The sequence below is a fragment of the Oncorhynchus kisutch genome, linkage group LG15 (assembly GCF_002021735.2).
Source record: "Oncorhynchus kisutch isolate 150728-3 linkage group LG15, Okis_V2, whole genome shotgun sequence".
In the NCBI taxonomy this organism is placed as follows: domain Eukaryota; kingdom Metazoa; phylum Chordata; class Actinopteri; order Salmoniformes; family Salmonidae; genus Oncorhynchus; species Oncorhynchus kisutch.
This window is the reverse complement of record NC_034188.2, coordinates 51,033,323-51,049,459: the sequence shown is the minus strand read 5'-3', so window position 1 is coordinate 51,049,459 and position 16,137 is coordinate 51,033,323. Positions and strand designations below refer to the sequence as shown.

At 41.6% G+C, this 16,137-nt stretch overlaps 1 protein-coding gene across 1 annotated transcript; it reads right to left on the bottom strand.

The window, feature by feature from the left end:
* Positions 1-12,826: 12,826 nt before the first annotated feature.
* On the bottom strand, positions 12,827-16,132 carry LOC116353616 (golgin subfamily A member 6-like protein 2). The gene is made up of 2 exons (XM_031790463.1): positions 13,804-16,132; positions 12,827-13,642 (listed from the first exon to the last, which is right to left on the bottom strand). Exons 1-2 carry the CDS (start codon positions 14,422-14,424, stop codon positions 13,256-13,258), a joined length of 1,008 nt encoding a protein of 335 aa, XP_031646323.1. The 5' UTR covers positions 14,425-16,132; the 3' UTR covers positions 12,827-13,255.
* Between the last annotated feature and the right edge of the window lie 5 nt (positions 16,133-16,137).

Sequence of the window (16,137 nt, the reverse complement as noted above, 5' to 3'; positions counted from 1 at the left end):
GCTGCTGCCTTGAAGTCTTTTACTGTGTTTGGTGTGAGTTGGCCAGCCACAGGGGGGTGCTATTGCACAAGTCAGGGCACTGCCATAGTATTCACACTTTGTGTTGTGTGGCCCCAAGGGTATAACATGTTAATGGTACATTTATGATTTTCAAACGAGCCAAACCCATTAATTTAATATCAGTATCTAAACAATCATGAATTAGTTGAACCTGGTAAGAGTGCTTTCAAGAAACAGCCTTTCGGCTGTGTTTAGACAGTGTAGTTATTGACAAAAGGGCTGATCTTTATTTTATTTCACCAGGTAGGCTAGTTGAGAACAAGTTCTCATTTGCAACTGCGACCTGGCCAAGATAAAGCATAGCAGTGTGAACAGACAACACAGTTACAAGACCAATTAGTGGAAGATCAGCATTTTTATTTAACTAGGCAAGTCAGTTAAGAACAAATTCTTATTTTCAATGACGGCCTAGGAACAGTGGGTTAACTGCCTGTTCAGGGGCAGAACGACAGATTTGTACCTTGTCAGCTTGGGGTTTTTGAACTTGCAACCTTTCGGTTACTAGCCCAACGCTCTAACCACTAGGCTACCCTGCCGCCCCACAGCATTAAGATGCCTGTGTAAATGCAGCCATATACAGTCACATGATCAAGAACTACCTGCTGTAAACCCAACTATTCTTACCTTTAACCCAAACTGCTGGCACTCATAATCTCTGACCATTACTCCTCAATTAGTTAATTCTCACTCCTTTAATTTCTCAGGTAGTAATATTCAAGGTTTCCATTAACATCTGCCTCTTTCTGTGTACAATTTTAATATTTGCCAATCACCAACCAGGTCTACAGACATAGTAAAATCCCAAAACCATATTGTACCAGCTAACCCACAACCCCCTCCAATTCCTCAGAACTGTATATTGAGATATACACTGAGTACACAAAACATTTAGAACACCTGCTCTTTCCACGACATAGACTGACCAGGTGAAAAGGTCAAATCCACTTCAATCAGTGTAGATGAAGGGGAGACAGAGAAATGGATTGTGTATGTGTGACATTCAGAGGGTGAATGGGCAACCCAAAGGACATCCAGCCAATTTGACACAACTGTGGGATTGATTGTTGTTTTATTAACAAAATAGCTGATCTTTTTTTTCAAAAGACCAATAAGTGGAAAAATAATCAGAATTTGGCTGCCTGTGTAAACGCAGCCAATGTGTCTGGCATTTCCCTACAGTTCTTACATATCACATACCTACCTAAACCCAAGGGGTCATTATGGCTGTGTTTAGACAGGCAGCCCAATTCTGGTATTTTTTTCACTAATTGGTCTTTTGACCAATCAGATCAGCTCTGAAAAGGATCTAATGTGAAAAGATCTTATGTGATTGGTCAAAATATTATTTGGTGGAATAAAATATGTTAATGTAAACGCAGCCGTTGTGACCTCAATTTCTCAGGAAGGATCTGTTTTACATAATGGCACGCCTGTTCTCTCTCTCTCTCTCTCTCTCTCTCTCTCTCTCTCTCTCTCTCTCTCTCTCTCTCTCTCTCTCTCTCTCTCTCTCTCTCTCTCTCTCTCTCTCTCTCTCTCTCTCTCTCTCTCTCTCTTCTCTCTCTCTCTCTCTCTCTCTCTCTCTCTCTCTCTCTCTCTCTCTCTCTCTCTCTCTCTCTCTCTCTCTCTCTCTCTCTCTCTCTCTCTCTCTCTCTCTCTCTCTCTCTCTCTCTCTCTCTCTCTCTCTCTCTCTCTCTCTCTCTCATATATTTATATATATCTTTCAAATCAGGCGAGCATGTGATATGGAATCCAATTCGTCACACTGTGCGTCGTCCATAACAAACTGCGCTCCCAGAAGAGGTCATTGTTATACACAGGGCATGTTATTTAGATTGTACTTTCTTCCTGTTGGGAAAGCTACATTTGTATTTAAAAAATTTGATTATATTTTGCTATTGAATTAGACATGGCCAAGTGAGGCTGGCCTGCCTGAATCATGCCAGTATTGTATGGAGGAACACAATCTGCGTACCATCACACATCAGAAACATGGGTCTCAGGGCCGGACCTGTACGTTCTGCAGCCCTAGGCGAGACAAAAAACGATTTCTAACACATCTGGTTAGTAGACTATGTAAATATAACAGCCTAATATTTTCATTCTGATTACATTGATAAAATCACCAATGTCTCTATTAAATTAGTTTTTATATTTCTTTGTGTGTGGATTGGGGGATAACAGTTTTGCAATCAAGATAATGTTGAGCTGAGAAAGTCTCAAAAGAAAGGTGGATAATGGAAATATGTGTCAGGGAGTAATGGACAGAGAAATAGGCATTCTTACCATATTTCTCGACGTCAAGCCAGAGTGTCTTGTTTGCAATGCTGTTTGCAAATAATTGCATCTTAAACATCCTTATGAATCTAAGCATGGCACTTTCAAAAGTTACCTTTACACCCAGACAGAGGCTCTACTGACGCAGAAAAATGTACGCTTCAACTGCTAGCTACTCGTCCGTTGTATAACCAAACAACAAAAGCGCTTCCCTAAAAGCTGCCCGGGTTTAAACAAAAATCTATTTTCAGAAAGAGAAAAGGGAAATTAATATGAATAGAATAGCAAAGTACATTGTTTTTATCTCCTTGAATATTATAGGCCGCAGTTTAACTTCAGATCGTCATAGATGGGAATCAATATATTCCCATATGCATCGGAGTCATGTCTTTCGCAGGCATTAGAGCTTGTTTATACCATAAAAACATCACAAGTTAACTATTGTTATAGAACTGTCACACCCTGATCTGTTTCACCTGTCTTTGTGCTTGTCTCCACCCCCTCCAGGTGTCGCCCATCTTCCTCATTATCCCCAGTGTATTTATACCTGTGTTCTCTGTCTGTTGCCAGTTCGTCTTGTCTTGTCAGGTCTTACCAGCGTGGTTTCCCGTCTCCCTGCTTTATCAAGTTCTGTTGCCTAGTTTCTCTTGTTCTGACCATTCTGCCTGCCCTGACCCCGAGTCTGCCTGCCGTTCTGTACCTGCCTGACTCTGACCCGTTTACGAACCGCTGCCTATCCTGACCCCGAGCCTGCCTGCTGTTCTGTACCTTATTGACTCTGCCCTGGATTATGGACATCTGCCTGCCTTTGACCTGTCTTTTGCCTGCCCCCTGTTTGGGTCAATAAACATCGGTGACTCTAACTGTCTGCATCTGGGTCTTATCCTGAGTTCTGATAAGAACGCTTGATAGAATCTGGATACGTTTTAAGTATTTATTTCAAAATATACAGCAAACAATAGATATCATTTTTTCCCTTTTCTTTAACAAAGGGTATGTGATACCGTCACTCAATTCAAGCCCTGGTTTAATGAAAATAATGTCATGGCTTTAGAAGCTTCTGATTGGCTAATTGACATCATTTGAGTTTATTGGAGGTGTACCTATGGATGTATTTCAAGGCCTACCTTCAAACTCAGTGCATCTTTGCTTGACATCATGGGAAAATATAAGAAATCATCCAAGACCTCAGAAAAATTGTAGACCTCCACAAGTCTGGTTCATCCTTGGGAGCCATTTCCAAACGCCTGAAGGTACCATGTTCATCTGTACAAACAATAGTACGCAAGTATAAACACCATGGGACCACGCAGCCATCATACTGCTCAGGAAGGAGACGTGTTCTGTCTCCTAGAGATGAACGTACTTTGGTGCAAAAAGTGCAAATCAATCCCAGAACAACAGCAAGGATGTTGTGAAGTTGCTGGAGGAAACGGGTACAAAAGTATCGATATCCTCAGTAAAACGAGTCCTATAACGAAATAACCTCAAAGGCTGCTAAGCAAGGAAGAAGCTGCTGCTCCAAAACCATCATAAAAAAGCCAGACTACAGTTTGCAACTGCACCTGGGGACAAAGGTCGTACGTTTTGGAGAAATGTCCTCTGGTCTGATGAAACAAAAATAGAACTGTTTGGCCATAATGACCATCGTTATGTTTGAAGGAAAAAGGGGAGGCTTGAAAGCTGAAGAACACCATCTCAACCGTGAAGCACGGGGGTGGCAGCGTCATGTTGTGGGGGTGCTTTGCTGCAGGAGTGACTGGTGCACTTCACAAAATGTATGGCATCATGAGGTAGGAAAATTATGTGGACATATTGAACCTTCATCTCGAGACATCAGTCAGGAAGTTTGGTCGCGAATGTGTCTTCCAAATGGACAATGACCCCAAGCATACTTCCAAAGTTGTGGCAAAAGGGCTTAAGGTCAACAAAGTCAAGGTATTGGAGTGGCCATCCCAAAGCCCTGACCTCAATCCTATAGAACATTTGTGGGCAGAACTGAAAAAGTGTGTGCGAGCAAGGAGGCCTACAAACCTGACTCAGTTACACCAGCTCTGTCAGGAGGAATGGGCCAAAATTCACCCAACTTATTGTGGGAAGCTTGTGGAAGGCTACCCGAAGCATTTGACCCAAGTTAAACAATTTAAAGGCAATGCTACCAAAAATTAATTGATTCTATGTGAACTTCTGACCAACTGGGAATGTGATGAAAGAAATAAAAGCTGAAATAGATCATTATCTTTACTATTATTCTGACATTTCACATTCTTAAAATAAAGTTAAACTTTTTCTTAGGCAATCATAATACAGAACGCAACCGCGTCACAAAACAAATGCCCAAAGTACAAAGTACCGGCTGCCACAAAGCACGAGCATAAAACAAAACCCGACGCAAACCAGCCCGGAAGTGTGCCAACCTTGACAAATAAACAATACCCCATACAGACATGGGGCTAAATACACATAGTAATGATGATGATGAGATGTAAACCAGGTGTGCAGGAAAACAAGACAAAACACATCTAAAATGAAAGGTGGATCGGCGATGGCTAGAAGACCGGTGAAGTCGACCGCCGAATGCCGCCCGAACAAGGAGAGGAACCGACTTCGGAGGAAGTCGTGAGAGGTGCTGCATTGCAGTCTGCGATGTTTTCTCTCGGTAGCTGTCCATTGTCCTGAAATCAAATCATCTTAGTTTGCTTGGACACCAGCCTGATCTCCAGCTCCTTCCACATCTGTAATCTATCTAGGTGGTCATACGACATACGATTCCATGACCAGAGCAGATTTGCAGAAAAAACAGAAGGCTGCATCGTTTTGCTTGGAATAGACAAGTCATGTTCTCTCCACTCTCTCCCCTTTCGCCATCCTCCTATTGTAGTGGGCCACAGAAAACTTTTGTTGCCCCTCATCTCTTAGGAAATTCTCCTCCTTGTCCTGATGTGGCCCAGACTGCACTAAGATTTCCCGTAAAGATCCATTCATATATTTTTCTTGGGGGGGGGGGGCGCTTGGCAAGATAGCACATTTGACCATATGTCTCTCTTATGCACAAACACAGAGACATGGTATGCACGCAACAACAAGACATGCACACGTGCGTGCACGCTCAAACGGAATATTTCCGTGACTTATAACCTAAACCTGATTCTTATCTTCCAAATAACAAACCCAGGAAAATAAATGTAATAGAAGAAAGAAAATATATGCAACGTCATAGTGTGGTTTTCCCCAAATTAAGCAACCTGATAGCCTTTCTTCAGGACAGCCTCAACAGCAGAATAGATTTCACCACAGACATGGGAAAGACCACATTTACTTCATTTTGATCAAATTTATTTTTGGAAGTCTTTGAACAAAAACATATTATTGTCCATAATAGTCCAACTGCAGTTCCCAGACAGACTGAAGAAAAAGCATACAGTCCCTTGTAGCTTTACATTCTCTTCAACTGGAATGTCTGTCATTGGAAGATTCCACAATGCTGGAAACTTTGAGTATCTACACTATGAGATTTATCTCTGTCCCCAATAACGATCTACTTTTGATTGCAGAAGAGGCAATAGGACCACATCACAGCACATTTTCCATTCTATCCATCACACTCTTCAAGGTTGAAATATAACTCGCTCTTTATCCATTCTCACAAAATGATGTATTACCTAGTTGTGACATCCAGAAATGCATGATATTAAATATGTTAAACCATGATATAAAACCATGATTAAACCTCTATATTATACCATGACTCTCTTTATATTAAACCTCACACTTTCTGACATTAGCTAATAAATTGAGCTGAGGGAAGTGCCCAGTAAACCAGGGACTTAAATTACATTTAACGCTGAGTCAGTCTTGCTTGGCCACCTCATCTACAGTACATGTTGTGTACACATCTAAAAAGAGATGTGTCATCAACAAGTAATTGGGGGCTGTTCTAATATACTGTGAATATGTCACAGATAGTAGTATCTTATTGCTTTATCATACAGTTTCATAACACTCTTTCACTAAATCGATATTCATATGCTATGAATATGTGGTCCCACTTTATTTGGATAGTCAGAATGTTCCATCTGTAGATGCTGCAGATGGTCATACTATCAACAAACTATCTGTTGATAAGCAACTGCTTCCTAAGGTAAGGGTTAGGGTATGGGGTTAAGGTTGGGTTAGGGTAAGGGTAAGGGTTACGTTTATGGTCAGGATAAGGGTTAAGGTTGGGGTTAAGGGTTAGTAGATAGTTAGTTGAAACGCTACCGAGTCTGTAGAGCATCTACAGATGGACTATCCAAATAAAGTGTTAACAAATATGTTTACCAGGTAATATAACACTTCATAAAAGCCCACTTCCAGGTAAGTGGTATGAAAGACTGCTTGTCAAGCATGGACCCAGATCCAGACCAGCTGATTTACTGTTTTCATTTCAATTCAGAAATGGAAATCACAGAGAGGTAAAGTAAATCCAGACCACTGACGATAAACTGTAAAACAAACCAATTTCCAGTCATCTCCATGGAGGATCTTAAACTCATAATAGTAATGGCCATTCCTCTTGACCTGTCTTGACCTGTTTGTCTGTCTGTCTGTCCGTCCGTCCGTCCGTCCGTCCGTCCGAAAAAAAACAACAACAAAAAATGTATCACTTCAATATGTTAATGTTGCCTTTAATTTGACACTACAGTATATGGTCTTCCACATTCATTGATTTAAATTATTTTAAAATCTATATTTCTACTTCTATTTCTATATTTCTAAATCTATATTTTTCCGTCTGTCCGTCCGTCCGTCTGTCTGTGATCGGAGGTGGTCAACCTTTCATAAATCAATCTCATCATGTGCCACGTAATCCATCTTGACTGAGGGCCTGTTTTGATTCTGACACAGCCGAGACAGGGAAACAATGTTTACCAGACAGGGGGATCTATCTTAAACTCAACCACAACACAGACTGAACAAACACACGGGCCAGAAAACAGACACAACCACTGCTTATGCCTGAGCCAAGACAAAGCATTTGGCTTGATGTTCATACCTTTAGAGCTACTTGTTAGATGTATCATCTAACTCAACTCAGATGTACTGAACGGTCAGATAGTGTGGCAAACAAAGAGGTATTGGGACAAAAAGTGAATGAGTTTGAGGGTTGTGGCCTGAAACCACTGTAATATCCATTAGAGAGTAAATCAATCAGTTCTGACTGAACAGTTTCATAGAGGGACGTCACACACGTAAAGGGACCTGGGCTGATGGCACTGAAACAATACCTAAATCCAATTACAGCTCTTTAGAGGACTTTCAATCTGTGGACTTAGAGGACTTTCAATCTGTGTCAGTCGGGTATGTTTGAGGGTATAAACAACTCTGGGATCATCTGGAGCAGTTTGAGCCACATGCCCACGTCCTTTATAATATTCCTGTTTAGCCTCAATTGTCAACCTCAATTTTGACTGTTAAGGACTGATGTCCTGTGGCCTTTATAAACAATACCAGTCCAATGCTCTATCCTTGGCCAGATAGGAGATAGAGACTTCTTGCTATGCGGTTGTGTCTGCATCATACCCTTAGAATGCACACTCCTGTTGTGGTTAATGGCTGAATGGCTCACCAACATCTGTCTTTGTGTGTGTGTGTACTCGCAAATGTGCATGCCTGTGTGTGTGCTTGTGTGGGCTTGCATGCATAAGAGAGTGCACGATATCACCAGATGTCTCAGACCTGCTGCATTTATTGCTACTGCGAACCTTGACTAGCTTCTACCTCTACCCTCTGAAGAACATGACAAACCAGTATTAATATACTAGAACAGATCACAGGTGCGATGTCACTCTCTATGAGTGAGCAGAGCGGATCACTGAGCAGACTTCAAAGAAACAGCAGCATTCTTCTGGAGATTGGTTTTTCCCAGGCTAACTCCCGGCCAGGAACACCATCGCTGTGCGGCCAAACCGGAGATGCACACAGAGTGCTTTGGTGTTTACGCTATTACCGTCAGTACTGACGTCCCAGGCCAGGGCTCTTGTTAAAATAATTTCAGAGAGATATTTAACTTCAGTAATGTAAAAATGTGGCTGTCAAAGGCCTCAATTCCGCATTTTATTTCCGATAGTCCACTTGACGTTTCTATTTCAGTTTCTCCTCTGGTCTCTGGTGAAAGTATCCAAACAGGCACTGAACCCATTACAGACCAGGGCAGCTGTAACAGTGGAACCTTATGAAATTCAAGACAAAAGTGACTTCATAGTGGTTTGTCGCAATGATGCATTGATTCAATTCAAATAATACTTCACAAGGTCACATTATGTTGGCTGGAGGTTGTTATCATGCCATTGGACCACTTACCTAACCTGTTTGTTCTTCAAGCAATGAAGCATAACAGCAATAACTGAAGACATCAATAGATGCCAATCAATAATGTACAGTATGTTCTTCGAACATGTTCCTCACCGAGAGTAAACCCTATGATCCTGGGGAAACAGGCATAGGTTTAACATGCACTACCTCTACCATTATCCTCAGTTTACTCATAAGCTGCTGTACATCATAAAATGGGTGCGTCTAATCCTGAATGCCGATTGGTTAAAACTATTCCACAAATTACCACCGGCTAAATCTATGACGTTAAAATGCCTATTTACTCTGTTCCATCTGATTGCGCAATCCAGTGTCTCATCAGCCCAGTCAGGCAATTTGTAAACTTGATCTCCACTATAAAAAGCATCTAGACAGTATCTCACATTTCTTTTAGACTAACATTTTGTTTTCAACAGAGGACATTTGCATAAACCTCGCTTTCTGTCTCTCACATAGACATTTGCAACATTGACTCAATATTCAAAATCTTTCTCCAGCTGTCTCATAGCATTGAATGTGTCAGGAGTCGGGACGGGACAGGCAGGCAGCTTCCCTCAGCCAGGCGAAATCATGAACCAGCTGGCATCATTTTTACGGATATATACAAAGAAATGTAAATTGAAAAAAGTTAAAACGAAACGAAGTGCAGCTAGTTTGCAGTCTTTCCAGCTTCAGTTGGAAGTGATTGTGTTAGCTGTGTTGTTGGCTAACTTCTCTGAACAACGGTGTCCTAACGAGGGAGCACATTTTCTATGCCAGGCGAAATTGTGCCTCATTAGCTCATTGTTATGGATGTATCCAAATAAATACCACTAGAAAACGGCTTAAACAAATACAAATGCAGCTACTGTTGTTGTTCTGGCTGCATTGTTTGACGTGACTGTAAGTTAGCCGTAGTTGGCTAGCTAGCAAGCAAGGGATAAGAACATTCCCAGCCAGTATGTCAATGGAACATTAGAATCTAGGGTAGCAACCCTAGATTTGTGTCGGGGATACAGTGCCTTGCGAAAGTATTCGGCCCCCTTGAACTTTGCGACCTTTTACCACATTTCAGGCTTCAAACATAAAGATATAAAACTGTATTTTTTTTGTGAAGAATCAACAACAAGTGGGACACAATCATGAAGTGGAACGACATTTATTGGATATTTCAAACTTTTTTAACAAATCAAAAACTGAAAAATTGGGCGTGCAAAATTATTCAGCCCCCTTAAGGTAATACTTTGTAGAGCCACCTTTTGCTGCGATTACAGCTGTAAGTCGCTTGGGGTATGTCTCTATCAGTTTTGCACATCGAGAGACTGAAATGTTTTCCCATTCCTCCTTGCAAAACAGCTCGAGCTCTGTGAGGTTGGATGGAGAGCATTTGTGAACAGCAGTTTTCAGTTCTTTCCACAGATTCTCGATTGGATTCAGGTCTGGACTTTGACTTGGCCATTCTAACACCTGGATATGTTTATTTTTTAACCATTCCATTGTAGATTTTGCTTTATGTTTTGTATCATTGTCTTGTTGGAAGACAAATCTCCGTCCCAGTCTCAGGTCTTTTGCAGACTCCATCAGGTTTTCTTCCAGAATGGTCCTGTATTTGGCTCCATCCATCTTCCCATCAATTTTAACCATCTTCCCTGTCCCTGCTGAAGAAAAGCAGGCCCAAACCATGATGCTGCCACCACCATGTTTGACAGTGGGGATAAGGTGTTCAGGGCGATGAGCTGTGTTGCTTTTACGCCAAACATAACGTTTTGCATTGTTGCCAAAAAGTTCAATTTTGGTTTCATCTGACCAGAGCACCTTCTTCCACATGTTTGGTGTGTCTCCCAGGTGGCTTGTGGCAAACTTTAAACGACACTTTTTATGGATATCTTTAAGAAATGGCTTTCTTCTTGCCACTCTTCCATAAAGGCCAGATTTGTGCAATATACGACTGATTGTTGTCCTATGGACAGAGTCTCCCACCTCAGCTGTAGATCTCTGCAGTTCATCCAGAGTGATCATGGGCCTCTTGGCTGCATCTCTGATCAGTCTTCTCCTTGTATGAGCTGTAAGTTTAGAGGGACGGCCAGGTCTTGGTAGATTTGCAGTGGTCTGATACTCCTTCCATTTCAATATTATCGCTTGCACAGTGCTCCATGGGATGTTTAAAGCTGGGGAAATCTTTTTGTATCCAAATCCGGCTTTAAACTTCTTCACAACAGTATCTCGGACCTGCCTGGTGTGTTCCTTGTTCTTCGTGATGCTCTCTGCGCTTTTAACGGACCTCTGAGACTATCACAGTGCAGGTGCATTTATACAGAGACTTGATTACACACAGGTGGATTGTATTTATCATCATTAGTCATTTAGGTCAACATTGGATCATTCAGAGATCCTCACTGAACTTTTGGAGAGAGTTTGCTGCACTGAAAGTAAAGGGGCTGAATAATTATGCACGCCCTATTTTTCAGTTTTTGATTGTTAAAAAAGTTTGAAATATCCAATAAATGTCGTTCCACTTCATGATTGTGTCCCACTTGTTGTTGATTCTTCACAAAAAAATACAGTATTATATCTTTATGTTTGAAGCCTGAAATGTGGCCAAAGGTCGCAAAGTTCAAGGGGGCCGAATACTTTCGCAAGGCACTGTATATCTTGAGGAAGGATAAAATACTGTAGTATGAATAAATTTATCAAAATACTTTTGTTTAATGAAAATATGTCAACAGTTATTTCAATATGTTGGTAACCCGTTGTATAAAAGTTATAATGCCCTCAAAGCCAGTGTTTGGAGGATATATTGGCACGGTTTGCCGGTTTGCTAATATTGGCACGGTTTGCTAACAACACCCGTGCCCATATCTCTTCCAAACATCGGCTTCTCGTGCATTATCACTTAATTAAAGACCCAGGACTCCAACGAACACGGAGGCTCTGCAATGAATCAACATATAGCCCCAACTGTCTGCAACCATCTATCTCAATATGGGGCTATGTAAATAACATGAGAGTTATGACATCGGTGGTGTAGTTGGTATATTTATGCTAGTCTCCCTGGTTCTGCGTGCCTATTCTCTCCATGGCCCATGCCCTTCTCGATGGCTTTGTCTGGGTGGTGTTTATTTAAAAGATGCCACTGTGTTTTGTTTTATGGGTAGTCGACTTGTAAACACTCCTCTCGGTGATAATCTGTGAGGGCTTTTTCCCCTCTCATGGTGCCAGGGAGCACGGGGGAATGATAGCGAGACGGGATGGACAGATCAGGGGAAAGGGGTAGAGGCCTTAGCTTTTCTTTACTGCATGCTCTGCTCATACGTTTGATAAGAGAACATGGCCGACATGAGGAAAATGCTCCACATCAAACATTTTGGTACAGTCTTGTTGCTACATCAAAGGTATTGTAACATTTCACAGCATCTTTTTTGGGTGCCAGTAACTCAAGCGAAATGCTGTGTCACATAACTAAGAAGCAGGGCCAGCCCATTCAAATGACAAACAGTTAGCTGCGTGATGGGACATAGGTTCTAGAAACAAACTCTTACCACAACCCAACAACCATTGGGTGAAAAATTGGTCCACCATTCAATGCATTATACAGTCCAGAAAATGACTGCTTAAAAGGTGAAAGGTAAACAGAATGCTGCAGAGGCAAAACAGAGCTACCCAAATGTTATGACTAATTTGGCAGCTCGGGTTATGTTTGACGGCAGCGTTCCGCAATGGAAAAGGACACACTATGGCGAACGGCAGCAGGTGCACTTAGTGTGAAGCTGCTGCGGATTTTTTGATTTTTCCAAATAATTCCAACACGCTCTGTGGGCATATAAATCTTTTATAATGAGAGCCTGTAACAGGCCTCGATAGGCAAATAGGCCTCCAGGCAGACTGATCATTCCTGGAGACTGTGTGTATCCTACTGTTGGCAACATCATGTAATAGATGTTGTTAAAAAATGAGCTCTGTGGGACAAACTAGTGCCCCGGGGTGCAGATGAGACAGATATAGGAAGAAGCAAAGTAATGTTTTGATCAAACAGGTGGAGGTAAAGTTCAGTTCTCCCTTCTGTGATAAGAACTTCACACGCACTCGGAAGTTCAGTCTTTCAAATAGATTCAGTACGTCAGTCAAGTTAACTTTCATTGCATTATTCAGTAACCACATTTTGAAATAAATACGAACAAATAACTCAAATGCTCATAATATTTAATTGATGAAGTATTCCACTAAATGAAAGAAGACCGAATTTAAATTTTGACCAGGGCCAGCTGACGGTATTTACTTTTCCATCTGTGTTGCATTCTGACTTCTTCTTCAGGTGTCTGGGAAGTATGCCATGTGATTTTCTTTGCCATGTGCTTTTTTTCAACAGCTTTTCTCTCTCTTTCTCCCTCTGTTTCCTTTCGTTATGGTAACTTGATGTGTACTGGAGGCGAAGTCAGGTGCAGGAGAGCAGAGTGAAGTGAACAGGCGCACACATTATTCCGGGAAAATATCAAAAGCTCAAACAATGTGCCCAAAACACGGAACATAGACAGATGTCTGGTGCATAACAAAAACACCAATAGACAAAATACACGTAACACATACAATCTTACACAAAGACACGATGGGGAACAGAGGAATACATACATGTAGATTGAATGGGGAATGAAAACCAGGTGTGCAGGGAACAAGACAAAACAAATGGATACATGAAAAATGGAGCGGCGATGGCTAGAAAGCTGGTGACGTCGACCGCCGAACGCTGCCCGAACAAGGAGAAGAGACGATTTCGGCAGAGGTCGTGACAGTTATAGTTCCTTGTCACCTCGCCCATGTGGGCCTTCACCCTCTCCTTATTCTTCCTCACTTCTTCCCTACTCTCTGCTTTTCTAGCTCTGAGCAGCTCTTTCACTTTGTTCTTCTCCAACATCTCTCTTTCTTTCCTCTTCTTCTTCTCTAGCTTTGCCCTGACTCTCTGGGCAGTTTTAGTTTCCTTCTGAAAGAGAAAGTCCATACATGTTAATCAGTGATCTGAGATATTATTATTAGTCATTCTCTAGCATGCAGTCAACTTAATCTATTGAATCTGATAGTATAACCATTAGGAGGTGACTTGTGACCCTCCTGAAGTGTGACTGGTTAAACGGAGTACTGTACCTGTGGCTGCTCTTGCTCTCCGAACCTCAGGGCAGTCTGCATCTGGTACAGCTTTATGTATGCCTCTTTCATCCTCTCCACCATATCTCTCTTCTCTATTGGCCGTCTGTATTTCTCCCTTTGCATTTTCTCAATTTCACTATTCGTTCTCTCCCACTCCCATGTAAGCGCCAACCTCTCCTTTTCCATCTCCCATCCCTTCTTCTCTTGTCCATGCAGGCAAAGAATCCTCATCTTTTCTCTTTCCAGGGCCTCTATCGCTCTCTCCTTTTCTCTCAGTTCAATCATCCACTCCTCTGCTGCCTGTGTGCTCCTTCTCTTAATCTCCTCCTTCTCCTTCATCCATCTTTCCCCCTGTTGATCCCAGATTCTTTGTAGGCCAGCCTTGGCCTTGGCCCATCTCCCCCTGTCCTCCTTCCAGCCTACTAAGGTCTGATTCCTCTCCAGGTCTGCTTTGGCCAAATCTGCCTTCAAACCATTTCTTATGAGGTTCCATCCATTCCTCTCTCTCACCCTCTCCTTCACCACCCTTTCATTCTCAGCTAACAGTCTCTTCTTGTTCTCCACTCTCAACCTCCATAACTTGGCCAAGGACATCTTTACCTTTGATACCTTGCCCATCAAGGTTTGTGTGTCGGCTGCTGCACTTTCTCTGTGTTTGTCCTACACCTCTCGCTGCCTTTCATTCTCTGCTAACAGCCTCATGTTCTCCACGGTCAACTTCCCTATCTTGGCCAAGTGCAGTATGTTCTGCATTGTCACCTTTGTCATCTTGACTTCTAGTTTTTCTTTGTCTGCCACTAAGCTTTTTCTGTTTCTCCAACATCTCTCTCTTCCTTTCATTCTCAGCTAACAGCTTAGTACTCTCCACTGTCACCTCTCCTATCTCGGCCAAGTTCAGTATGTTCTGCACCTTCAGCTTTGCCATCTTGGGCTCCATCTTCTTTCTGTCTGACACTACGCTTTCTCTCTGTTTCTCAAACAACTCTCTCTCTAGCTTCCATTGGTAGTAGTGTACCTCAATAGGAGCCTCAGTCTCCCTTATCTGCCTCAGCAACTCAGCAACTCTTCTCTTTGCTAGCTCTGGTTCCATCCACACCTTGTTGACTTTCTCCAACACCTCTCTCTCCAGCTTCCATCGGTTGTGGTCTACCTTGTTACAAGTCTTAATCTCCTTTCTCATTGTCAGCAGCCCTTCCATTTCTCTTTGTCTTTCTTTCTCTTATTCCTCCCTCATCGTGATGCCTTTCTCCATCTCCTCACTTTCAGTCAATTATTTCCCCAGTGTACTAATCCATCTCTGCATTGATATATGGAGAAACATGTAGTAGTTATTTTTGATTTGTTCCTGTCATTTTCTTAAAACTGTTAGACCATGCCAGATTTCAAACTTCAGTTACCCTCAGGGTAATTGGTATAATCTAGTAAATGCTAGTGAGTAGGCCTACTTTTATTGATTTACTTAAAAGCCAGATTTTTTTTTTTTACACATTAGGCTATTGTTTTCTGACCAGCTATTGGGATTCATTCTCCAGATTCAGTCTCACCTCCGCAAATTTCGTCCAATTACAAAGAGTTTAAAAAGTATACAATTAAGTTATGGTTAAGTGATTGATTACGTCTTTTTTTCGTTGGTTCTTCTGTTTGTTGTAACATTCTAGAGTTGTAATATTTAGCCAAGGAATCTTGCCTAATTGTTGCATCATAATGAGATTGGAATTCTGGGTTGAATTCTGTATTCTGGTTTAAAATCTCAAAATTCAAAAGATTTTAGAACGATATTTAAAAAAATCCTAGACACGTTATACATAGCTGTACACAATTCTATCTAGCCCATTAATTAGGTATACAATTTATAAACCATTCATTTTCCGGAAAATAAATTCGGTTTATTTCAAATAGATTCTAAATAAATATGACTTTGTAAGTAATTACATGTTTTTTATTTTAAAAAATTACAGAAAATAGTCCAGGGTGGTTCTTGTTGTTCATCAATAGGTGGCCGTGCCCTCTTAATGTTTTATTTGTTGCGTAATGGTTAGAGAAAAATAAAGAATAATAAGATTTTGCCATATGCAAATAATGAAACATTTTAAAACCTACCAAAAATTACCTCGAAAAACGGACGGTCATGTATCATTTCTAATAAGTAATCTGACCTAAAGTAGTATTTTTAACCGTCTCGGAGACTACGAGAGAGAGAATGAATGTGAGTGCGTAGAAGAGAGAAAGGGAGAGCGGGCTACGCGTGGGCGCGAAGGAGAGAGCTGAAAGTGGCACGCGCACTACCTAGTTTATCAGTAGATGTCAGACAGATGCGTGCGACAGTCGGAG